A 25009-nucleotide genomic window follows, 5' to 3' on the forward strand; every position below is an offset into this window, starting at 1 on the left:
ACCCACCCTGGTAGAGAGCCAGCATGGGCCAGAGCCTTGACCTTTGTGTTTACTGTGGTACTGCTGAAAATGGTCCTGAGATTGAAGCTGCGGAAGTTACTGTTCACTGGTTCAGCATCAAACCAGGCAGTAGCTTTTCTGAGATTGACACGCTGCTGTGCTTGAGTCCTGGTTGTCTTGCCCTATTTCCTACCAATTTTTATAGCTGTTGTTCTTCAGTCGTTTTTCTGAACTCTTTGACCCACTAGAGGGTGGTGCTTGAGTTGGAAGGTTGGGACCTGTGTAAGGTGGGAGGAGGGGAAATGGTGAAAACTGGTGAAATCCACATTAATCCCGTGTGGTTGGAGAGTCCCAAGGCAGAAGATGGACGTTCTTCCTCTAGGATTGGGTCATTAGGATTTGGTGATCACCTTCAACTCCACCTTCATCTACCTATTGCATTATCAGCTACCTTGCCCCCCCCCCCCCCAAAGATTCACCCCCCTCCTATTTATCTCAGCCCTCCTGGCCCACAAACCTCATTCCTGACAAAGGATTGTTGCCCGAAACATTGATTCTCCTGCTCCTCGGGTGCTGCCTGACCTGCTGTGCTTTTCCAGCATCACACCCTTCAACTCTGATCTCCAGCATCTGCAGTCCTCACTTTCTCCTAAAGGAGGTAGTGGGGGCTGGTACCCTTACAACATTTAAATGGCATCTGGGGTGGGTACACAAATAGGAACAGTTGAGAGGGATGTGGACTGAATATTGGCAAATGGATCTAGGTTAGTTTAGGATATCTGGTCAACGGGGACATGTTGGACCAAAGGATCTGTTTCCATGCTGTACATCTCTCTGATTCTCTCATGGCCTTGAATATATTTATTGAAGGCCTCTGGAGGTGAGAATTCCACAGATTCACTGAATTCCCAGAGAGGAGAAATTCCTCCTCATCTCCTCTTGTTAATATGTGAACCCTTGATTTGATGTTGTACTGCCTGATTGTGGACATCTTCCACGAGGGCCAGCAACCTTTCTGCATGTACCGTGTCAAGTCCCTTCCCAGGCCGTACAGGTTCAACCTCTTCTCATAAGACCATCCCTGCACATCCAGAATCAACCCAGTGACTCTTCTGTGCATTGTCTCCAATGCCAGTGTGTCCGTCAGTATTGGAATCCCATCTCCACAGTCCCTGGAGCTGATGGAATTCTTTTCCTTTCTTCCTCAAGCAGCCGAAGGGAGGCAAAGTTGGAACGAAAGGGAAGAAGCAGATTTTTGAAGAGAACAAGGAGACCTTGACGTTCTACTTGCGAATTATTCTGGGAGCGAATGTGAGTCGAATGGGTTTTTGCATATCGGAGGGATGGACTTGAGGACTTAACATCTCATTACTGTCAGGACCACATAACTCTGGGATCAAGCTTGGGTAAATGTAATAAATCAAGGAACAGGGTCAAAAGACGGGAGAGTGAATTGTTAATGTGGAAAATGATCAGGTCAGAATGGCCACAAAGAGAGAGAAAAGGCTAAGGGGGCACCAATCGGTTTTAGATGCTGCACTAATAAAATAAAACTGAAGGCCTGTTTCTGAATGGTATAGTATTCATAACTAAATGAATGAATTGATCGTGTACACTTGAAGTGCATAAATATCATCTAGCCAGTGTTATGGAGATGTGCTGCAGGATGGCAAGGATTGTGTTCTGAATCTTAATGGATAGAGTCTTGAGAAGAATAGGAAGCCAGGGAAAGGGGGAGGAAAAACTCTGTTAATGAAAGATAATAATCGTGCATAAATTAGAGATGACCTTGGGCCACGAGGTCAGGAATGAGGTGAGGGAGAGTAGGGGAAGGTAGTCCATACTGGTCTACAAACCTCTGAACAGGAGCTAGAGCATTAGGGCAGTATACGTGAAGAAATATTGGGTGCTGGTGGTAAAGGGATGATGATAATTATGGTGGGATTTTAATCTACATATCTAGACAAATCAGGTTGAGAGTGGTTGTCTCAGTGAGGAGTTTTACAAGAAGTTCTTAGAGCAGCAAGTTCTGGAGCTGTCCAGAGACCAGGCTGTACTCGGTGTTGTATAATGTGGCATGGTTAGTGAGCGGCCTCGGTGTATAAAGGGCACTATAGGTTTCAACAGTCATAATCTTGAATTTCACATGCAGTTTGAGAAGGATCAGGGCGGGTCTAAGACCAGTTTTAAACTAAATCATGGCAACTATGTGGCATGAAAGCTGAGTCAGCTGAAGGGGATTTGCGTTTTGGGTAAGGAGGTTGATCAGTAGTGACAGTGGCGGATACTTAAATGCTTTCCTGCTCTTAAAAAAAATTCCAAGGGGAGGACCCACCATCCATGGTTATGAGAAGAAGCTGAAGGAAAAGCATATTAAGCAATGATTTGGAGACGCCGGCGTTGGACTGGGATGGACAAAGTTAAAAATCACGCAACACCTGGTTATAGTCCTCCAGGTTTATTTGGAAGCTCTAGCTTTCGGAGCAACGCTCCTTCATCAGGTGGTTGATGAAGGACCAGTGCTCCGAAAGCTAGAGCTTCCAAATAAACAGTGGTGACAGAGCAGATGACTGGTCAGCACGTAAGGAGCAGCAGAGAATGATGAAATGGTTCATTAGGACAAAGCAATTAGAGCATGAGAGAACTGTCCAGAAACAGGGATAGCTAGAGTTTCTACAGGACAGGAATAAGGAAAGTGAGTGGTTCTCTACAGTGTGAGATTAGGGAATTAATAGATAATGAGGGGATAATATAGTTTACTTCTACCTTCACTGTAGATGATGGGGGGGGTGGGGTGCGGTTCACTCAATATAATTAAGATAACGGGAGATTAATATTTGTTGAGTAAGGGAATCAAAGGTTATTGAGACCTTGTGAGATGAGCATGTCGAATTCAGGACACAAACACATCAGCCATGACCTTATTGTGTGGCAGATCAGGCTCGAGGGGCTGAACGGCCTACTTGTAATTCATGAGTTCCCTTACAGTCTGGACAAAACCAGTCCGACTGCCCGGGGAGCTGCCTGCCCGGCAGCCAGTGTGCTGAGTGGTCCAGATTGAATTTGGAGCATGTTCCACAGCCCCCTGGGAGGAGGTGGGAGAGCCTGCGTTCCGTTTTTGCTGTCTTGCTAATTGTTGCCTTGTCTCCTCCACAGGCCATTTACGGTGCAGTGAACCTCTTCCTGTTCTACAATTCGGTCACATTCTGGACCTGGGTAAGTCTGAAGGAATGGCAAGGTGGGTGGGGGAGCGAGTGTCATACAGTGTGGTGGGTGGATGAGAAGATGGGCATCATGCTAGAACCCCTGAATGAGCTCTGAATACTGTACCATTTTAGTGGAGGGAACCATCATGTGATGATGCTTGACATCCAGTAGCCTGGCATGAACGGTTAAATCAGTTTCCCTATAGACGGATGCTCAAAACTAAGAGGCATCTTTTTAAGGTGAGAAGAGAGAGATTAGGAAAGGACATGAAGGGCAATGTTTTCACTCAGTGGGTGGAATGAACTGCCAGAGGAAGTGGTAGATGCAAGTGCACTTCGAACAAATGAAACAGGTTTTGACAGGTACGTGAATAGAAAAAGGTTTAGAGGGTTTGGAGTGAAACGCAGGCAAGTGGGGCTAGGTTAACTTGGGAAACTTGGTCAGCATGGATGGGTTGGACTGAAGGGTCTGTATCCGCACTGTATGGCTCCGTGACTTAGTCATAGAGATGTACAGCACGGAAACAGACCCTTCGGTCCAACCCGTCCATGCCGACCAGATATCCCAACCCAATCTAGTCCCACCTGCCAGCACCCGGCCTGAAGATGGAGTTCCCAGCAAAGGGAATCATTAGGGAAGGAATAATGGCGCAAATGGAGGCAAGATTACCATTGGTGGTGGACAGGGTGTGGTTCATTTAGTCACTAATTGCTCAAGACAATTGCAGACTGAAGGATAGGTCATTGAGAATCTGAAAGTGCAGAGGTGAGTTACCTGGAGAGTTCTTTTTCATAGAATCCCTGCAGTGCAGAAAAAAGGTAATTTGGCATTGAGTCCATACCCACCGTCTGAAAAGCATCCCACCCAGATGCACCCCATTCCTGTAACCCTGCATTTCCCATGACTAACCCACCTCGACTGCACATTCCTGGATACTATGGGCAATTTCACATGGCCAATTCATCTAGCCAGCACATATTTGGACTGTGGGAGGAAACCGGAGCACCCCGAGGAAACCCTCACAGACACGGTGGGGGGAGGGGGAGGAAATGTGCAAACTCCACAAAGACAGTAACTCGAGGCTGGAATCGAACCCAGGTCTGTGGTGCAATGAGGCAGCAGTGCTAGCCACATGGCAGTCGAAAGGGAGTGGGGTTGAGAGGGAGGGAGATATAAGGAAGTTATTAGGGACTGCTTCTCTGTGGGAGTAGTAGGACCTTGAAATTGGCCATATATGGGGTAGCAGAGTTGAAATGGAAAGATGCCTGGTGGAAAGGAAGCTGAGAACAAGAGGAGCTGAGATGGTGGAGATTGCTGAGAATGAAAAGCAGCTCATGGCGTAGATTTTACAGCGAGGGGGGGAAAGATTTAAAAGGGACCGAAGGGACAGCGTTTTCACGCAGAGGGTGATGTGCGTGTGGAACCAGCTGCCAGAAATAATGGTGGAGAGTGCTACAATTACAGCATTTAAAAGGCATCTGGATGAAACTATGAATCGGAAAGGTTTGGAGGATATGAGCCAAACGCTGGCAAAGGAGACTAGTTCAGTTTTGGAATCCTGGTCTGCATGGACGAGTTATGCCAAAGGGCCTGTTAAACTGAGGGAGGAAAGTAGTGATGCAAAAAAGATTTCATACAGGAAATGAACAAACTCCGATCGCTCGCACTCTTGTGCGTGTCTCGCTTGCGCCCATTAAATACAGTCCTTTTGTTTTTGTAGGGGTTCTTGGCTTTTGCGTTTGTCGTTTACAGTTTCAGCTTCCGATGGATGCAAGGAATGGCACAGCCTGTGTTTTCTGAGGAGCGTGTCCTACTCGATGGAGGAATCGACCTGAACATGGAGCAGGGTATGGCAGAGTGAGTGTCCCCACTGATGCAGGTATCTGACCTGGCCCCAGATAATTCCCGCAGTGTCTGACCATCTGAATCCCAACGTGTGTTTCCCCGACTGGTGACCCGTTTCTCGTGTTGTCAGCCATGTCTCCTTTAGAACCCCCCTCGCTGCACAAGCCTTGCAGTTCGAGGGTTGCATCCTACTCTGTGCTTGAGCGCAGACATCTGCCCTGTTGCTCCAGTGCAGTCTGAAGGTGTGCTTCAATGCTGGAAGGGCTGAGACATTACATGGAGTCCCATCTCTCTGTTTGAGTGGATAGAAAAGAGCCCGTTGCACAATATTGCAGAGCACGGGATTTTATCCCCAGCAGACCGGTCCAATGTTAATCCTGAAGAGCAGATTATCATGTTCCTGTTTGAGTTGCTACAGTTGGGTATATAAAACGCTATCCCGTATTCCCAATTCCTCTGTCTCTGCTGCATCTGCTCCCAGGAGGATCAATTCCACCTCAGAATACACCAGATAGCCGCCTCCTTCAATGACCACAGTTTCCCCTCCCATGTGGTCAATGATGCCCTCCAGCGTGTCTCATGCACTTCCTGTACCTCTGCCCTCGAGCCCCACCCCTCCAACTGCAACAAGGACAGGAAACCCCCCCCCCCCCCTCAGTTGTCACCTTCCACCCCACCAACCTCCAGATGCATCATGTTGTCCTCCGCCATTTTCACCACCTATGGTCAGACCCCACCACGAGAGATATATTTCCCTCCCCATCTGTATCCACTTTCCATAAAGATCATTCCATCTGCAACTACCTGATTAGATCCATACCCACCTTCCCCTGCCACCACAGGAATTGCAAAACCTGCACCCACGCCACCTCCCTCACCTCCATCCAAGGCCCCAAAGGAGCCTTCCACATCCATCAAAGTTTTACCTGCAGATCCACTAATATCATTTATTGTATCCGTTGGTCCCGATGCAGTCTCCTCTACATTGGGGGGACTGGACGCCTCCTATCAGAGCGCTTTAGGGAACATCTCCGGGACACCCGCACCAATCAACCACACCGCCCCGTGGCCGAACATTTCAACTCCCCCTCCCACTCTGCCGAGGACATGCAGGTGCTGGGCCTCCTCCACCGCTACTCCCTCACCACTTGACCCCTGGAGGAAGAACACCTCATCTTTTGCCTCGGGACCCTTTAGCCCCCATGACATCAATGTGGATTTCACCAGTTTCCTCATTTCCCCCTCCCCCCACCTTATCCCAGTTCCAACCCTCCAGCTCAGCACCGCCCTCATGACCTGTCCTACCTGTCTATCTTCCTTCCCACCTATCCCCTCCACCCTCTCCAGCTTCTTTCCAGCTTCTTTTTGTTTAGATACTAATCAGCTTCTCTATATCATTATCTGTTCCACTACCACCACTATATGCCTTGCCCACTTTGTCATCTCCTCTTCCCACTCTCTTGCAGATCTCCCCTCTGTGTGTTCTTTCCTCATTTTTTGATTCAAGCGTCTCGTGTTTCTAGCGTTTTTCCAGATCTGTTAGGAAGTCGTTGACATACTGCGCTTAAAATCTGAAAAGACTGCAGGTGCTGTAAATCAGCTGCAAAAACAGAAGTTTCTGGAAAGCTCAGCAGGTCTGGCAGCATCTTTGAAGAGAAATCAATTAACGTTTCTGGTCCAGTGAATCATGTCTCACAAACTTGAGTTTTTTGAAGAAGTAACCAAGCGGATTGATGAGGGCGGAGCAGTAGATGTAATCCATATGGACTTCAGTAAGGCGTTTGACAAGGCTCCCCATGGGAGACTGATTAGCAAGGTTAGATCTCACTGAATACAGGGAGAACTAGCCATTTGGATACAGAACTGGCTCAAAGGTAGAAGACAGAGGGTGGTGCTGGAGGGTTGTTTTTCAGACTGGAGGCCTGTGACCACAAGGATCGGTGCTGGATCCATTAGTTTTTGTCATTTATATAAAAGATTTGGCTGTGAGCTTAAGAGGTACAATTAGTAAGTTTGCAGATGCCACCAAAATTGGAGGTGTAGTGGACAGCAAAGAGGGTTACCTCAGATTGCAACAGGATCTGGACAAGATGGGCCAATGGACTAAGACGTGGCAGATGAGTTTAATTCAGATAAGTGCGAGGTGCTGCATTTTGGGAAAGCAAATCTTAGCAGGACTTATACACTTAATGGCAAGGTCCTAGGGAGTTTTGCTGAACAAAGAGACCTTGGAGTGCAGGTTCATAGCTCCTTGAAAGTGGAGTTGCAGGTAGATAGGATAGTGAAGAAGGCATTTGGTATGCTTTCCTTTATTGGTCAGAATATTGAGTACAGGAGTTGGGAGGTCATGTTGCAGCTGTACAGGACATTGGTTAGGCCACTGTTGGATTATTGCATGCAATTCTGGTCTCCTTCCGATCAGAAAGATGTTGTGAAACTTGAAAGGGTTCAGAAAGGATTTAAAAGGATGTTGTCAGGGTTGGGGGGTTTGAGCTACAGGGAGAGGCTGAACAGGCTGGGGTTGTTTTCCCTGGAGTGTCAGAGGCTGAGGAGTGACCTTAAAGAGGATTATAAGATTGAGGGGCATGGATAGGGTAAATAGACAGCTGAGTCCAGAACTAGAGGGCATTGGTTTAGGGTGGGAGGGGAAATGAGCAACATTTTTTCAAGCAGAGGGTGATACGTGTATGGAATGAGCTGCCAGAGGAAGTGGTGGAGGCTGGTACAATTGCAATATTTAAGAGGCATTTGGATGGATATATGAACAGGAAGGGTTTGGAGGGATATGGGCCGGGTGCTGGCAGGTGGGACTAGATTGGTCGGCATGGAGAGGTTGGACCGAAGGGTCTGATTCCGTGCTGTACATCTCTATGATTCCTCCTCAAAACTAATGGTGGCTAGGAAAGTGTTGTTTTATGTGCAAACGATAGGGTGGGGAAGGGTGTAACAAGTAAATGATAGGTGGTGATGAAGCCCAAAGAGAGAGAAAAACAGATGGACAGACAAAGGAGATGATAACGATCTGGTTGGGAGGGTGAATTGCTGTTAATGGCTAACAACGTGTGTAAGGGTGACTGTGAGATAACAAGGCCTCGTGTGTGTGGTAGGGGACACGGATAGGGGGGAGTCCAGAGTGCTGCAGGGTCCCCAAGTGGAAACTGAGGTGCTGTTTGTCCAGCTTGCGCTGAGCTTCACCAGAGCACTGCAGCAAGCCTGAGACAGAGATGTTGGCCAGGGAACGGCGTGGAGTGTTAAATGGCAGGCAACGGGAAGTTCAGGATGGAACACTAGTATCCTGCAAAGTGGACACCTTTGTTTCTCCCCCCCCCCCCCTCATGTAGAGGAGACCACATTGTGAGCGGCGAGTGCAGTAGAAGAGATTGTGAGAAGTGCAGATAAAGCGCTGCTTCATCTGGAAGGTGTGTTCGGGCCCTTGGCTACTGAGAAGGGAAGAGGTGTATGGGCGGGTGTTACACCTTTGGCAGTCACAGGGGGAAGATGCTGTGGGGTTGGGGGAATTGTTGGGAGTGAAGGCTGTCCCTGTGGAAGGCAGACAGGGAAGGGAAGGGGAGTGTGTGTCTGGTGCTGGCAACTCACTGCGGGTGGTGAAAATGGCTAATCTTCTGGAGTGAATGGAGCTGCATTTACTCAGTTTCTCCGTGTGGATGCTGCCTGTTCTGTTGAGTCGTTTCCACCATTCCTTTGTAGTTATGCTAGTTTGTCTTGGTCATAATCCAATTCCTGCACAAAAACCAGGGGAATGTCTGCTTTTTCCACTCGGACTAACTGGCCCCGAGAAGGGGAGCGTCCCAATGCCAGATGTTGGTATGTTCCCACGTTGTGAGTATTAAAGACTGCTGTCGAGAGGGAGATTTGTTTCCCCACTGTTAACTTTGCACCAGAACATTAACTGACCCTAGGAATGCCGTTGATACCTGGACCCTGAGATTGCTGTGTTCCTGTGCTTGTGGCCTGCTCCCGTTTGCTGTGCATCGCTACCCCAGTGTATGGTGTGTGCTGATTTGAAAATGTCCCTGTGCAGTGTCTTGGGATGTTTGATTTTTACCGGTGCTATTTCATTGCATCTCGTCGCACCCCTGAAGCCTAAAGCTCTCTGCTTTAGTGAGGATCGCTGCTATGGTGCTGACCCGCTGTTCTTTACCTTCTAGGCATCTGAAGGATGTGATCTTACTCACTGCCATCCTGCAAGTCCTCAGCTGTATATCCATGTACTTTTGGTATCTGTGGCTCCTGGTGAGTTCCTGCTGTATCGATCGCTCTACATCGACATGGAGGGATTTTTTTGTTTTGGCTGAAGGAATTGCTTGTTTGGTTACTAATTTGAGGGGAGCAGAGGGCTGGAGGAGAGCAATGAGACCCAGTGGGTGGAAAAGTGAGTTATTCTCAACACCATAACATGAAGGTGGCACCCCCAGTTAGACAGAGATGTTCTTGTTTAAAGATTCTGTAGGTAGCTGTTCAGGATGGATTCTACGTGCCAGTCCACGGAGTCTGCAATACAGGCACGGGGCGTGTAGCATTGTCCCCATTTGTTGTCAGCTGGTGAGGACCTGGTCTGGATACATCTCATTACAGTTGAAGTTCAGAGCTGAGCACTGAAGGGGTCTCCTGCCCTGCCAGCAGCAGCAGTGGTGTCTCTGATTCAATCACTGAAGTGGCAACTGTCCCTCTGTGTGTGGTTGCTGTCCACTTTTATCTCACTGTCATGTCTGAGTACTTACAAGATCAGACATAGGAGCAAAGCCACAGTCAGATCTGCATGGGTAGCACAGTAAATTAGAAACCCTACAGTGTGGAAAGAGGCCATTCGGCCCAACAAGTCCACACCAACCTCTGAAGAGTAACCCACCCAGACCCTTTCCCCAACCCTGTTACTCTACATTTTTCCCTGACTAATGCACCTAACCTACACATTCCTGAACACTATGGGGCAATTTAGCATGGCCCATTCACCCTAACCTGCACATCTTTGGGCTGTGGGAGGAAACCCAAGCAGACACCGGGAGCACGTGCAAACTCCACACAGACAGTCGCCCGAGGCTAGAATCGAAGCCGGGTCCCTGCCGCTGTGAGGCAGCTGTGCTAACCACTGTGCTGCCCTAAATTTTGCTCATTGGGTTTTTAAATGTCTCCAGCTACAGGGATTTGAACCAATGGCTCTAAAGCATTAGCCTGCACCTATGTTACTAATCCAGTGGCAGGGACCCGGGTTTGATTCTAGACTTAGACCACTGTCTGTGTGGAGTTTGTACGTTCTCCCCATGTCTGCATGGGTTTCCTCTGGGTGCTACGATTTCCTCCCACAGTTCAAAGATGTGCAGGTTAAGTTGGATTGGCCTCGCTAAATTGTCCCATAGTGTTCACGGATGTGTGGGCTAGGTCGGTTAGCCACAGGAAATGCAGGGCTGCAGGAATGGAATGGGGACAGGTCTGGTTAGGATGCTCTTCGGAGGGTCAGTGTGGACCCAATGGGCCAAATAGCCTGCTTCCACATTGTAGGGGCTCTGTGATTAGAGGTTGATTGGAGAATCGGTGTTGGGCTAGGGCCTGAGACACAACTTCCCTGCTCTTCAGAATCCTCATGCAGCATCTTGTGTTTCAGTCCAGGGCACACAGGATCTCTGTTTGTCTCATCGAACAGATCCAGTGGGCTCTCACTGGGATTGTGTTCCGACCTCTAACCCATGACCTTTAGACGTCTCCGAGAGAGAGAGAGAGAGACAGGGAGCTAGAAACTCAGACTGAGCTGTGCAGAATAACATTGTCAGTAAACTTTGCTGGTTTTGTTATCGGAAAATGAAGAGGGTGCATTTCTGTCGTGTTTTTTCAAACCTAAGGATGCCCTGAGTGTGTTGTAGGCGATGAAGAGAGGAGTAAGCGTTCCAGGGCCACGCCTGGACTGACTACCTGTCTGTGTGTGTGTGTGTGTTTTTCAGGCACCAGGGAGGGCTCTGTACTTGCTGTGGGTGAACATCCTGGGACCTTGGTTTACAGCGGAGCCACCCAGTAATCCAGAGATATCAGAGAAGAAACACAGGCGCCAGGAACGCCGACAGATGAGAAAGCAGCAGCAGTAGGAGGAGTTGCTTCCAGCTCTTTGTTTACCGATCGATTCCAAGAAGCTGTGCGCTGAGATCATAGCCATTGCCCCACCTCCCTCGCCAAGGTTTCCCAGCTACCTCAGGCCTCCAGAGGCAGAGGCCTATCTGTCCTGAGGGAACGCGCTCACAGTTTCTCAGTGGTGGGCCCCGTATTTCCCGTTGCTGTGTAATTATTCCAAGGCTTAAAAAAAAAACTCGCTGGACATTCTCCTCCGTGCGTCTGTGCCTCAGGTTGGTTGGTGCTTGGCTGCTTCTAGCTTTAGGTACCTCCTCCCCCCCCCCCCCCTCCCAACCTCCACAGGTCAGCACCACTGAGCCAGTGGGTGGAGTAATGTACTGAGATTTGTGTGGAACCAAACCGGCTTAGCCATGTCTCACTACCTCAGCTTTCAGTTTGCGTGTCCGTATTTGTTCCGAGCAGCGGCTTTCTTCGGAGATCGGCTCTTCCGACGTTGGCCATCTTATGCCACCTGCCTGCTGAGTGACCCTCATCAGTGAACCTCAGCTGACCGAGACGGAGGGAATGGATCGCGCTCGGGTTGGACCCTGACCTGCCCTTGTGACTTTCCACTGCAGGAACCTGAGTATGGAGCCACTGCAGCCATTTTGGAGCACGTCTCCCGCTGTCCTGTCTGAGTTCTGATAATACGGCCTAGAGCCTGGGCGTGAGGATCAGAGCCTTCGGTTCCAGCGACTGGGAACTCCAGTTCGGAACAGTCCAGGAAACTCCTTGTGCTTTGTGTCCCAGCACGTTTGTCGAAACATTCAAAGCTTTGGGCAGTAGCCTATCGATCTGATCCCATGTATGCCCATGACCTTCCCAAGAAAACACTGGAGGTGATTGGCCAAGATCCTTGGGACAAGGATTGGTGAGACACACACGACCAGGTGCAGGGGGCCTCTCTCTGACCAATGCCAGATCCCTCCCTCCCCTGTGGGACTGCACAACTCCAACCTCTTGCCCGCTGTTTCAATCATGCTCTGAGTGGAACGTTGGCCTGGCGGGGAGATCATTCAGCGAGATCATGGTTCATCGAAATCTCAGCTTGCCTTGTCTCTGTATTGCTTGCTGCCCTCAGTGAGCCGAAATCTATTGAGTTCAGATTTAAACATTAAGCTAGCTTCTGCTTTGGGAGAGGAAAGCCAATATGTTTCTCTTCTGAATAGCCTGTCTGATTTTTGTTTATCTTTATTATTAAAGATGACTTGCCCATATCCTGGACTCTCCTAGTATGGAAAAATGATTCCTCTTCCACTGTTGCCCGCACCCCATCCTATTCCAGGGCATGCACGTTGGGAATATTTTAATGAAATGGAGCAGGGTGCTCCCCCCCCACCACCCAGGGTCAGTATTCAGATCTTTCTCTCTTTTTGAAGGATCTCTTGTTTTCATCTCTGCCCCTCAGTTGTGGCTGTCAGTATTGTGCCGCCCTCTCGCCCGGAAGTTTGTTCGGCATCAGGGCCTTGAGCGGAGGGTGATATTCCAGGGTAGTACTGAGGGGATGCTGCGTTGCCAGCAGTGCTGTCTTTCAGGGGTGTGACACATAACCAAGGCTCCATCGGCCAACCTCTTTGCCGTGGCAATTCTCAGGCATCGGGCAGTTATCCTGATCGATATCTATACCTCAACTGACGTCATGAACGATTCATCACAACCTCACCAGATTAGCTGGTCGTTCTCTCATTGCCGTTTGCTTGTGAGCTCCTGCTGTACATAAACAGGCTGCTGTAGCTCCCTACACTGCCCCGCGAGTGTTCTTCACACAGTAACCCTCATCGGGATGTCCTGAGGACCTGGAAAGTGCAATAAACCTGACATGTGAATGCGCTCCTGTCAAGCAAGCTGAGTCTTAATATCGCTGCGACATCATCCGCACCGGTGAGAAAATGCTACTCCACGTGGCCAAGGTAGGTCGGCTTTGTGCATTAAGCTGCACAAGGGCCTGCAGTGTTTTACGCTTGGGGGAGAACATCGGTGGGAGCAGGCTTACTCCAAGGACTGAACAATTTCACATCTTAATGTTTCAGCGTCTTCCCTGCAGGAGGTGAGGGCAGGACATGAATAAGTGGCAAGTGCGCGATGGCCTACACAGATCAACAGTCAAGCCTCAAAGACTTTGATCTTCTCCACTTACTGTATTGTATCAGTGACAAATAATTGTATTTAATTTTATTAATCTATAAGAAACAATCAGTTTACACAAGATCAAATGAATATTGAATAAATATTGTATGACATATTATGCTGTGTTAGTGATTACGTTAGATTTAATATGGGGGTGCTGGTAGTGTGGTTACTCTTGGTTTTGGGTATTTCAGTGGGAGCAGGAACACCCTCCCACGTGTGTGATTTCTGCCTTGCTTCCCCTGATGGTTTAGTGGCCATTTAAATGGTCAAGGAATTCTGATTAGGAACATAAATGGGAGTTGTAAGTCATTTGGCTCCTCCAGCCTTTTCCACTGGCTGAAACCCCTCAAGCCAATTTTCTTGCACGCTCCCATAATCTACAAAACCCTCAGACATCGGCCATTCAGCCCGCTGAGTCAACTCTTGGTCCTAGACTCTCTCACAAAGGGGGCACAACCTTCTGTGTCAAATCCCCTAAAGATCTTGTGTGTTTCAATAAGGCCACCTCCTGCTTCTGTATCCCAATAGGTATAAGCTCGCTCTACTTTAAAGCAGTCATTTGCGAGCCTGTCATTTCAAGCCTGCTATCTCTTAGTGACCCTTCTCTGGACTGTCTCCTGAAAGAAAGTGGGAGCTGCAGATGCTGGAGATCAGAGTCTAGAGCGTGGTGCTGGAAAAGCACAGCTGGTCAGGCAGCATCTGAAGAGCAGGAAAATCAATGTTTTGGGCATCAGCCCTTCTTCATTCCTGATGCCTGAAATGTCGATCCTCCTGCTCTCCAGATGCTGCCTGACCTGCTGAGGTTTTCCATCACCACAATCAGTCGACTGAAGCTGTTTTTAAAAAAAACAACTCATCACCTTTTTGTGTTGACAGCAAGATTTCTTTATGCTGTGAGGGCCAACGTACCATTTGCCATCCTAATTGCTGTTCGCATGTGACCTCTTTGTCCTTTGTGTACAAGGCCACCCAGGTCTCTGCAGCCATTAACATGTAGCAATCTTTCCCCATTTAATAAATGCCCTGTGTTTCTGTTTTTCTGAGAAAAGTAGATGATTTTGCATTTTTAAATATATTCCACTTGCAATTTTTTCTCTTTCTCATTTAATCTGTCCTCATCCTCTTGAAGCCTGTCTGCGTCTTCACCACGTCACAGTGCCCCACTAATCCAGCCCTGCCACATTGAGAATGACCATTCAATTTCTGATTTCTGTCAGGTAACCAATTCCTAATGTCCGTAAAATCCCCATTTCCATGCGCTGTAATTATGCTCTCTAACCTGTGGGAATGCAGTGAGTGTCAGGTACACAGGAGAAGGGAAATCAGGTTGCATACCTTGCTGAAATATTCTGTTAATACTCGGGATCTTCACGTACGTACATCTTGGAGAGGCATGTCCGGCACTGCTGTGTTTATTCAATGTCTGCGTCTAAGTTGGAGCATTACTGTATGGATAGGTATAAGAGCATCAGAAAAGGAAATTGGAATAAGTCATTCAGCTCCTGCCCTGCTGTGCTGGGCCGTGCCCTGCTCTTCCCTGCCGTGCAATAAAGTTATGATTGATCTGGTTGTGGCCTTAGGAAACAAGAGGTCAGATATCAAGGAGGGCATTGCTGTGTTGGAGGAGGAGGATGTGTCAGAACTATTGCTCAGTGTCGTCTACACACCAGCAAATAGTGGAGGGGAAGGAGAGGAACAAATCTGCAGGGAGATTCAGTGTTATAGAGGAGCTGATCGAGTGAATCATCAAATCCCTACGGGTGGGAGCAGGCCATCAGCCCATTGAATCCACAGCGACCCTCCAAAGAGCATGCCCCCCCCCATTCCTGTAACCCTACATTTCCCATGGCTAACTCATCTAGCCTGCACAACCCTGGACACTGGGGCAATGAAGCATGGCCAATCCACCCTAACCTGCACATCTTTGGACTGTGGGAGGAAACCCATGCAGACACGGAGAATGTACAAACTCTGCACAGATAGTTGCCCGAGGCTGGAATCGAGCCCGGGTCCCTGCTGCTGTGAGGCAGCAGTGCTAACCACTGAGCCACCGTGTTGCTCCCAGCAGTGTCTAGGTCGATGCCAAGTAGTCTGCCCAGTTTCATTCCTTTCCTTGAGACTTTTTAGCAGTTGGTACAACTGAATGGCTTCAGGACGGTGGAGAGTCTGTGGGTCTGACTAGGCAGGTTTTTTTTTAAAAAGAACATTAGTGAACCAGATGGGGTTTTATGACGTGGTTTTGTGATGATAATTAGACTTCCAATTCCAGCGTTTATTTTTTAAACGTTCAATTCAAACACCCCCCCCCCCTGTCACAATGGGATTCAAACCGGAGTGCCCAGATCATTACCTCGGTCTGTGGATTGCAAGCAAAAACACCACTGCTTTACCTTCTGGCAAGCAAGGCTGCGAAACAAATGTTTTTGTGATTTTACTTAAAACCATTTGTCTGCGATGGCAGGATCGCAAATCTGATCCAGTGGGCCCTCAGGAAGGCACGGTGGCTCAGTGGTTAGCACTGCTGCCTCACAGCATGAGGGTCCCAGGTTCAATGCCAGCCTCAGGTGACTGTCTGTCTGTGTGGATTTTGCACGATCTCCCCGTGTCTGTGTGGGTTTCCTCCGGGTATTCCAGTTTCTTCCAAAGATGTGCAGGTCAGGTGAATCGGCCATGATGAATTGTCCTTAGTTGTTAGGTGCATTAGTCAGAGGGGGGGTAAATTACTCTTCGGAGGGTCGGTGTGGACTTGTTGGGCCGAAGGGCCTGTTTCCACACAGTAGGGAATCTAATCTAATCTTATCTGGTCCAGCCCTACGTGATTGCCTGGTATAGAAGGTTTGAGTTCTAAAGAAAGGCTGAGATTTCGTTCACTGCAGCTTAGTAGGTTGCGAGGTGACCTTTATAGAAGTCTATAAAATCATATGGTCTATAGATATGGTAATTGGTGGTTGACTTTTCCCTTGGACGGGGGATTCCCAAGACTAGGGGGCACATTTTTAATGTGAGAAGAGAGAATTAAAAAAACTGACGTGACGGGCAATTTTTATTTTACATAGAGGGTGGTTCACATGTGGAAATGATCTTCCAGAGGAAGTGGTGGGTGTGAGCACAGTTACAACATTTAAAAGACATTTGGATAAGTGCATGGAGAGGAAATGTGTGAAGGGATATGGGCCAGGAGCCCAGGCAGTTGGGACTAGATTAGTTTGAGATTATGTTCAGCATGGACTGGTTGGTCTGAAGGGTCTGTTTCCACGCTGTATGACTCTAGGTGGCTCACAACAACGTGGTTAACTGGAGTGCCCTATGAAACGGCCCAGCAAGACACTCAATTCAGCAACAAGAATCAAATTCAAAGTTTGTGAGAAGATTTGTAGCTCGGGTGCTCGTTGTTGTGGTTCTGTTCGCCGAGCTGGGAATTTGTGTTGCAGATGTTTCGTCCCCTGTCTAGGTGACATCCTCCATGCTTGGGAGCCTCCTGTGACAGCTGGAAGTGGCAGAGACAAACCACTATAAATGCCAGAGGAAACAACACAGAAGCGCTTCAGAGGAGGCTCCCAAACACTGAGGATGTCCCCTAGACAGGGGACGAAACGTCTGCAACACAAATTCCCAGCTCGGCGAACACAACCACAACAACAAGAAACAAATGCTGGCCTGACTGGTGACGACCACAGTTCCTGATCACTAAAGGAATAGGAAGGGTCCAAGAGAGGCCATTGGTGACAAGGGTCATCAGCTTCGCAGGTGGCTGTTGGAAGTAGGGATGGAGGACAGTTACTAAGTTACGAAAAGAACTTGGAGTTATCTTTGCTCCAGGGTCACTCAGAAAGTAGTGACCTGCGGGGATGAGGTCCATTGGTGCTGATGTAGTGCAGCAGATTTGATAATAGACAACGAAACTCGGTGTGACTCAGAAACAATTCACATTACGCACCCTTCGTATTGAAGTGCAACGATGACCGAGGTATGAAACGATGACCGAGGTGGAAGGCAGTGATGTTTTCACTGACGACAAGGGCGTGACCACTGAAGTGAGGCAACGACAGAATTATGATGAATGGACGGCCAAAGATAAAGCTGTTGGAGTGGGAAAGAATAGTTGGAATGGTTTGTTGGAGGAGTTTTTTCCCCAGTTGGATGTGAACAAAAGTTGAAAGGAGTTTATAGTCGATGCGGATAAGCATAGAAGTAGGCCATTCAGCCCTTTACACCTTCCCTGCTATTCAATATGACCATAGCTAATCATCCAACTCAGTTGGACATTCTATTATCTGTTTTGTAGGTTGCAAAAGATTACCTTGTGTGTTAGTATGACCATGAGGGGGAAGGTAGAGGGGCCAGGGAAACTGGTGAGGAGAATGGCAGGTGTGAATAGAAAAGGGCAAGAACACCGAGGATAAAACAGGCAAGAGATGGCCAGCTATCTTCTTACACTGCACCTAATTTTCTTCTCTATTCACTGAACAGGTTCCTGATTTGATTTGTGGGCGGCATGGTGGCACAGTGGTTAGCACTGCTACCTCACAGCGCTAGAGACCTGGGTTCAATTCCCGCCTCAGGCGACTGACTGTGTGGAGTTTGCACGTTCTCCCCGTGTCTGCGTGGGTTTCCTCCGGGTGCTCCGGTTTCCTCCCACAGTCCAAAGATGTGCAGGTCAGGTGAATTGGCCATGCTAAATTGCCCGTAGTGTTAGGTAAGGGGTAAATGTAGGGGTATGGGTGGGTTGTGCTTCGGCGGGGCGGTGTGGACTTGTTGGGCCGAAGGGCCTGTTTCCACACTGTAAGTAATCTAATCTAATTTGCCAATCTCTCAACTTAACACGCCACGCCACACCCCCTAATGTGACCCACGATTTCTCTTTTGTTTTAAATTTGTTGATGAGATGTGAGCATCACTAACAAGGTCACCCCTAATTGGCCCTCGAACTGAGTGGCTTTGAGGGCCATTTCAGAAGGAAGTTAAGAATCTTACCTGTGGGTGTGGCTTCATAAGTAGGCCAACATTAGTGAATCATATGTTTTTATTTTACACATAAGATGAAAGTTTTCAAGGTCAGAATTATTGAAATTAACTTTATTAACTGAGTTGTGAGAACCTCGTGCATTAATCTGAGTTTCTATCAGTGATATTTCCAACACATCCTCTCTCGACAAGTGTGCGTTTTTTTTTCGCTTTTCTTACTTACAACAGGCCAAGTGCTCCCCATGAATAAGCCCCCACCTAGGGATACTGCTGGATGAAAACCACAAATACATGGACCCAGGATCAGCTCCAGACAGGCTCTCGCACTCTTAACATCTGATTGCCAGCTGGAAACAAATCGTCGTGGAATCCCTACAGTGTGGAAACAGGCCCTTCGGCCCAACAAGTCCACACCGACCCTCCAAAGAGTAACCCACCCAGACCCATTCCCCTACCCTATTGCTCTACGTTTACCCCTGACTAATGCAACTAACCAACACAGCCCCAAACACTATGAATAATTTAGCATGGCCAATCCACCCTCACCTGCACATCTTTGGACTGTGGGAGGAAACTGGAGCACCCAGAGGAAACCCACACAGACGGGGGGGGGGGGAGAATGTGCAAACTCCACAAAGTAACCTTCCACACGAGTGAGAAAATCTCTCAGAATCCGAGGAACCCTGTCCACCCCCCGTGGCTGTGAATGAGCATGGTGCCCACCTCAGACACTCTCCCTTTGTTGTTATATTTGACTGCAGGGACTCGGCCTCGGCTGAACTCTCCAGTGGCCTACTTGGTATTTGAAGGGGAGCCAATGCCCAAGACCTCACCCCATTTGCTGAGTTTCGGGTGATTAGTACGGCACTTAGCCCATCGATGGGCATATTCCTCCCTCGGTAATATGTAGCACTCTTTGTGTCTCTCCATAAGGGGGAAGCAGTGATGTAGTGGTAATATCACTGGCCTAGCCATCAAGCTAATAGTCTGCAGATGTGGGTTCGAAACCTGCCATGGCAGACGGTGAAATTGGAATTTACAAAGAGATGGTCTAATTGTGAGTTTGGAGTAGGAAATCTGCCAACCCCAGCCAGCCTGGCCTACATGTGAATCCAGACCCAGGGCAATATGGCTTACTCTTGACTGTGTTTGGAAATAGCCTAGAGTGCTAAGCAGATCAAAGGCAATTATGGTTGGCAAGAAAGGCTGGTGATGTCTCCAGTCCAATCAATGAATTACAAACAAAACGGGAAGAATGGTAGGGGCTAAGCTAAGGAATGGTGAATCTATGGAATTCACTGTCACAGAAGGCTGTGGAGGCCAGGTCATTGAGGATAATTAAGACTGGAATAGATAGATGCTTGATTGTCAAGGGGATCAAGGAGTACGGGGAGAAAGCTGGAAAATGAGGTTGAGAAACTTGAATTGAATTTATTGTCACGTGTACCGAGGCACAGTGAAAATCTTTGTCTTGTGAGCAATTCAGGCAGATCACAGAGTTAAATAGCATAGATAAGCAAATAATAGGTAAACAGCGGCAAAAACAGAAACACAGATACAGGCGAATGTTAAGAGTTTGTGAGTCCATTCAGTATTCTAACAACAGTCGGGTAGAAACTGTTTCAAAACCGGCTGGTGTGTGTGTTCAGGCTTCTGGACCTTCTCCCCAATGGTAGTGGCTGGATATTTGAGAATGCTGGCGGCCTTTCCTTGACAGCGGGCCTGGTAGATGGATTCTATAGACAGGAGGTTGGCCTTTGTGATTGAGGTAAAAACAATGACTGCAGATGCTGGAAACCAGATTCTGGATCAGTGGTGCTGGAAGAGCACAGCAATTCAGGCAGCATCCGAGGACAGGCAAAATCGACGTTTCGGGCAAAAGCCCTTCATCAGGAATAAAGGCAGAGAGCCTGAAGCATGGAGAGATAAGCTAGAGGAGGGGGGGGGGGGGGGGGGGGGGGGGGTGGGAGAGAGTGGCATAGAGTACAATAGGTCAGTGGGGAAGGAGATGAAGGTGATAGGTCAGGGAGGAGAGGGTGGAGTGGATAGGTGGAAAAGGAGCTGGGCAGGTCGGACAAGTCCGGACAGGTCAGGGGATCGAGTTTCTGGAGGTTAGAAGCTAGGATGAGGTGGGGGAAGGGGAAATGAGGAAACTGTTAAAATCCACATTGATGCCCTGGGGTTGAAGTGTTCCGAGGCGGAAGATGAGGCGTTCTTCCTCCAGGCGTCTGGTGGTGAGGGAGCGGCGGTGGAGGAGGCCCAGCACCTCCATATCCTCGGCAGAGTGGGAGGGGGAGTTGAAATGTTGAGCCACTGGGCGATGTGGTTGATTGGTGCGGGTGTCTCGGAGATGTTCCCTAAAGCGCTCTGCTAGGAGGCGTCCAGTCTCCCCAATGTAGAGGAGACCGCATCGGGAGCAACGGATACAATAGATGATATTAGTGGATGTGCAGGTAAAACTTTGATGGATGTGGAAAGCTCCTTTGGGGCCTTGGATGGAGGTGAGGGAGGAGGTGTGGGCGCAGGTTTTACAGTTCCTGCGGTGGCAGGGGAAAGTGCCAGGATGGGAGGGTGGGTCGTAGGGGGGCGTGGACCTGACCAGGTAGTCACGGAGGGAACGGTCTTTGCGGAAGGCGGAGAGGGGTGGGGAGGGAAATACATCCCTGGTGGTGGGGTCTGTTTGGAGGTGGCGGAAATGTCGGCGGATGATTTGGTTTATGCGAAGGTTGGTAGGGTGGAAGGTGAGCACCAGGGGCGTTCTGTCCTTGTTGCGGTTGGAGGGGTTGGGTCTGAGGGCGGAGGTGCGGGATGTGGATGAGATGCGTTGGAGGGCATCTTTAACCACGTGGGAAGGGAAATTGCGGTCTCTAAAGAAGGAGGCCATCTGGTGTGTTCTATGGTGGAACCGCTCCTCCTGGGAGCAGATACGGCGGAGGCGGAGGAATTGGGAATACGGGATGGCATTAACTGACATCTTCTACAAACCCACCGACTCCCACAGCTACCTGGATTACACCTCTTCCCACCCTACCTCTTGCAAAAACGCCATCCCGTATTCCCAATTCCTCCGCCTCCGCCGTATCTGCTCCCAGGAGGAGCGGTTCCACCATAGAACACACCAGATGGCCTCCTTCTTTAGAGACCGCAATTTCCCTTCCCACGTGGTTAAAGATGCCCTCCAACGCATCTCATCCACATCCCGCACCTCCGCCCTCAGACCCAACCCCTCCAACCGCAACAAGGACAGAACGCCCCTGGTGCTCACCTTCCACCCTACCAACCTTCGCATAAACCAAATCATCCGCCGACATTTCCGCCACCTCCAAACAGACCCCACCACCAGGGATATATTTCCCTCCCCACCCCTCTCCGCCTTCCGCAAAGACCGTTCCCTCCGTGACTACCTGGTCAGGTCCACGCCCCCCTACGACCCACCCTCCCATCCTGGCACTTTCCCCTGCCACCGCAGGAACTGTAAAACCTGCGCCCACACCTCCTCCCTCACCTCCATCCAAGGCCCCAAAGGAGCTTTCCACATCCATCAAAGTTTTACCTGCACATCCACTAATATCATCTATTGTATCCGTTGCTCCCGATGCGGTCTCCTCTACATTGGGGAGACTGGACGCCTCCTAGCAGAGCGCTTTAGGGAACATCTCCGAGACACCCGCACCAATCAACCACATCGCCCAGTGGCTCAACATTTCAACTCCCCCTCCCACTCTGCCGAGGATATGGAGGTGCTGGGCCTCCTCCACCGCCGCTCCCTCACCACCAGACGCCTGGAGGAAGAACGCCTCATCTTCCGCCTCGGAACACTTCAACCCCAGGGCATCAATGTGGATTTTAACAGTTTCCTCATTTCCCCTTCCCCCACCTCATCCTAGCTTCTAACCTCCAGAAACTCAATCCCCTGACCTGTCCGGACTTGTCCGACCTGCCCAGCTCCTTTTCCACCTATCCACTCCACCCTCTCCTCCCTGACCTATCACCTTCATCTCCTTCCCCACTGACCTATTGTACTCTATGCCACTCTCTCCCACCCCCCCCTCCTCTAGCTTATCTCTCCATGCTTCAGGCTCTCTGCCTTTATTCCTGATGAAGGGCTTTTGCCCGAAACGTCGATTTTGCCTGGCCTTTGTGATTGTCCGGGCCGAGTTCACCACTCTCTGATCTTGAATGGTACAGTTACCATACCAGATAGTGATACATCCAGACAGAATGCTCTTGATGGTGCACCTATAAGAGTTGGCAAGGGAATTTACCTTCACGCCAAATTTTCTCAACTGTCTGAGGAAGAGGAGACGTCATTGGGCCTTTGTAACCAGTGCATCCCATGTGAAGAGTCCAAGAAAGCTTGTTGTGGATGACCACTCCCAGAAGCTTGACACTCTCCACTCACTCCACCTCTGTGCTGCTAATGTGTCGGGGGGGCATGAGTAACATCCCGCCAAAAGTCAATAATGAGTTCCTTGGTTTTGCTGGCATTGAGAGCTAGGTTGTTCTCAGTGCACCATTTTTCCAGGTCTTCCACCTCCTGTAGTCTGATTCGTCACCATCTTAGATTCGACCGACTATGGTGGTGTTATCAGCGAACTTGTAAATGGCATTAGTCATGGGTATACAGTGAAAAGAACCTAACTCTGACATCTCTCTGAAGCCTTCCCCCAATTACCTTAAAATTATGAGGAGAAAGTGAGGTCTGCAGATGCTGGAGATCAGAGCTGGAAATGTGTTGCTGGAAAAGCGCAGCAGGTCAGGCAGCATCCAGGGAACAGGAGAATCGACGTTTCGGGCATAAGCCCTTCTTCAGAAATGGGGAAAGTTTGTCCAGCAGGCTAAGATAAAAGGTAGGGAGGAGGGACTTGGGGGAGGGGCGTCGGAAATGTGATAGGTGGAAAGAGGTCAAGGTGAGGGTGATAGGTCAGACTGGGGTGGGGGCGGAGAGGTCGGGAAGAAGATCTCAGGTTAGGAAGGCGGTGCTGAATTTGATGGATTTGACTGAGACAGGGTGGGGGGAGGGGAAATGAGGAAACTGGTGAAATCCGAGTTCATCCCTTGTGGTTGGAGGGTTCCTAGCCGGAAGATGAGGCGTTCTTCCTCCAACCGTCGTTTTGTTGTGGTCTGACGATGGAGGAGTCCAAAGACCTGCATATCCTTGGTGGAGTGGGAGGGGGAATTGAAATGTTGAGCTACAGGGTGGTTGGGTTGGTTGGTCCGGGTGTCCCAGAGGTGTTCTCTGAAACGCTCCGCAAGTAGCCGGCCTGTCTCCCCAATATAGAGGAGGCCACATCGGGTGCAGAGGATGCAATAGATGATATGTGTGGAGGTGCAGGTGAATCTGTGGCGGATATGGAAGTTTCCTTTGGGGCTTTGGAGGGAGGTGAGGGGGGAGGTGTGGGCGCAAGTCTTGCACCTCCTGCGGTTGCAGGGGAAGGTGCCGGGAGTGGAGGTTGGGTTGGTGGGGGGTGTGAATAGTTCATCCACTTCACCAACACCTTCCACCCTGACCTCAAATTCACCTGGACAGTCTCAGATTCCTCCCTCCCCTTCCTCGACCTTTCTATTTCTATCTCAGGCGACCGAATCAACACGGACATCTACTACAAACCGACCGACTCCCACAGCTACCTGGACTACACCTCCTCCCATCCTGCCCCCTGTAAAAACGCCATCCCATTCTCCCAATTCCTTCGACTCCGCCGCATCTGCTCCCAGGAGGACCAGTTCCAAAAACGCACAACCCAGATGGCCTCCTTCTTCAAGGACCGCAATTTCCCCCCCGACGTGGTCGACGATGCCCTCCACCGCATCTCTTCCACTTCCCGCTCCTCCGCCCTTGAACCCCGCCCCTCCAACCGCCACCAGGACAGAACCCCACTGGTCCTCACCTACCACCCCACCAATCTCCATGTACAGCGCATCATCCGCCGCCATTTCCGCTACCTCCAAATGGACCCCACCACCAAGGATATATTTCCCTCCCCTCCCCTACCCTATCAGCATTCCGTAAAGACCACTCCCTCCGTGACTCCCTCGTCAGATCCACACCCCCCACCAATCCAACCTCCACTCCTGGCACCTTCCCCTGCAACCGCAGGAGGTGCAAGACTTGCGCCCACACCTCCCCCCTCACCTCCCTCCAAGGCCCCAAAGGAAACTTCCATATCCGCCACAGATTCACCTGTACCTCCACACATATCATCTATTGCATCCTCTGCACCCGATGTGGCCTCCTCTATATTGGGGAGACAGGCCGCCTACTTGCGGAGCGTTTCAGAGAACACCTCTGGGACACCCGGACCAACCAACCCAACCACCCTGTAGCTCAACATTTCAATTCCCCCTCCCACTCCACCAAGGATATGCAGGTCTTTGGACTCCTCCATCGTCAGACCACAACAAAATGATGGTTGGAGGAAGAACGCCTCATCTTCCGGCTAGGAACCCTCCAACCACAAGGGATGAACTCGGATTTCACCAGTTTCCTCATTTCCCCTCCCCCCACCCTGTCTCAGTCAAATCCATCAAATTCAGCACCGCCTTCCTAACCTGAGATCTTCTTCCCGACCTCTCCGCCCCCACCCCAGTCTGACCTATCACCCTCACCTTGACCTCTTTCCACCTATCACATTTCCGACGCCCCTCCCCCAAGTCCCTCCTCCCTACCTTTTATCTTAGCCTGCTGGACAAACTTTCCCCATTCCTGAAGAAGCGCTTATGCCCGAAACGTCGATTCTCC

The 25009-nt window shown here is 49.7% G+C and overlaps 1 protein-coding gene across 1 annotated transcript; it reads left to right on the top strand.

The window, feature by feature from the left end:
- Positions 1–1197: 1197 nt before the first annotated feature.
- tmem208 (transmembrane protein 208) lies at positions 1198–12396 on the top strand (the record flags this gene model as incomplete). Its single annotated transcript, XM_043707434.2, has 5 exons — positions 1198–1311; positions 3157–3216; positions 4928–5064; positions 9222–9306; positions 11010–12396. Coding segments are annotated over 5 exons (537 nt in total), but the record flags the coding sequence as incomplete, so codon positions are not given.
- Positions 12397–25009: the final 12613 nt, after the last annotated feature.

This window comes from Chiloscyllium plagiosum, unplaced genomic scaffold, assembly GCF_037043375.1.
Source record: "Chiloscyllium plagiosum isolate Xiang-an unplaced genomic scaffold, Cpla_swu_hap1 HiC_scaffold_17, whole genome shotgun sequence".
Classification (NCBI taxonomy): Eukaryota; Metazoa; Chordata; class Chondrichthyes; order Orectolobiformes; family Hemiscylliidae; genus Chiloscyllium; species Chiloscyllium plagiosum.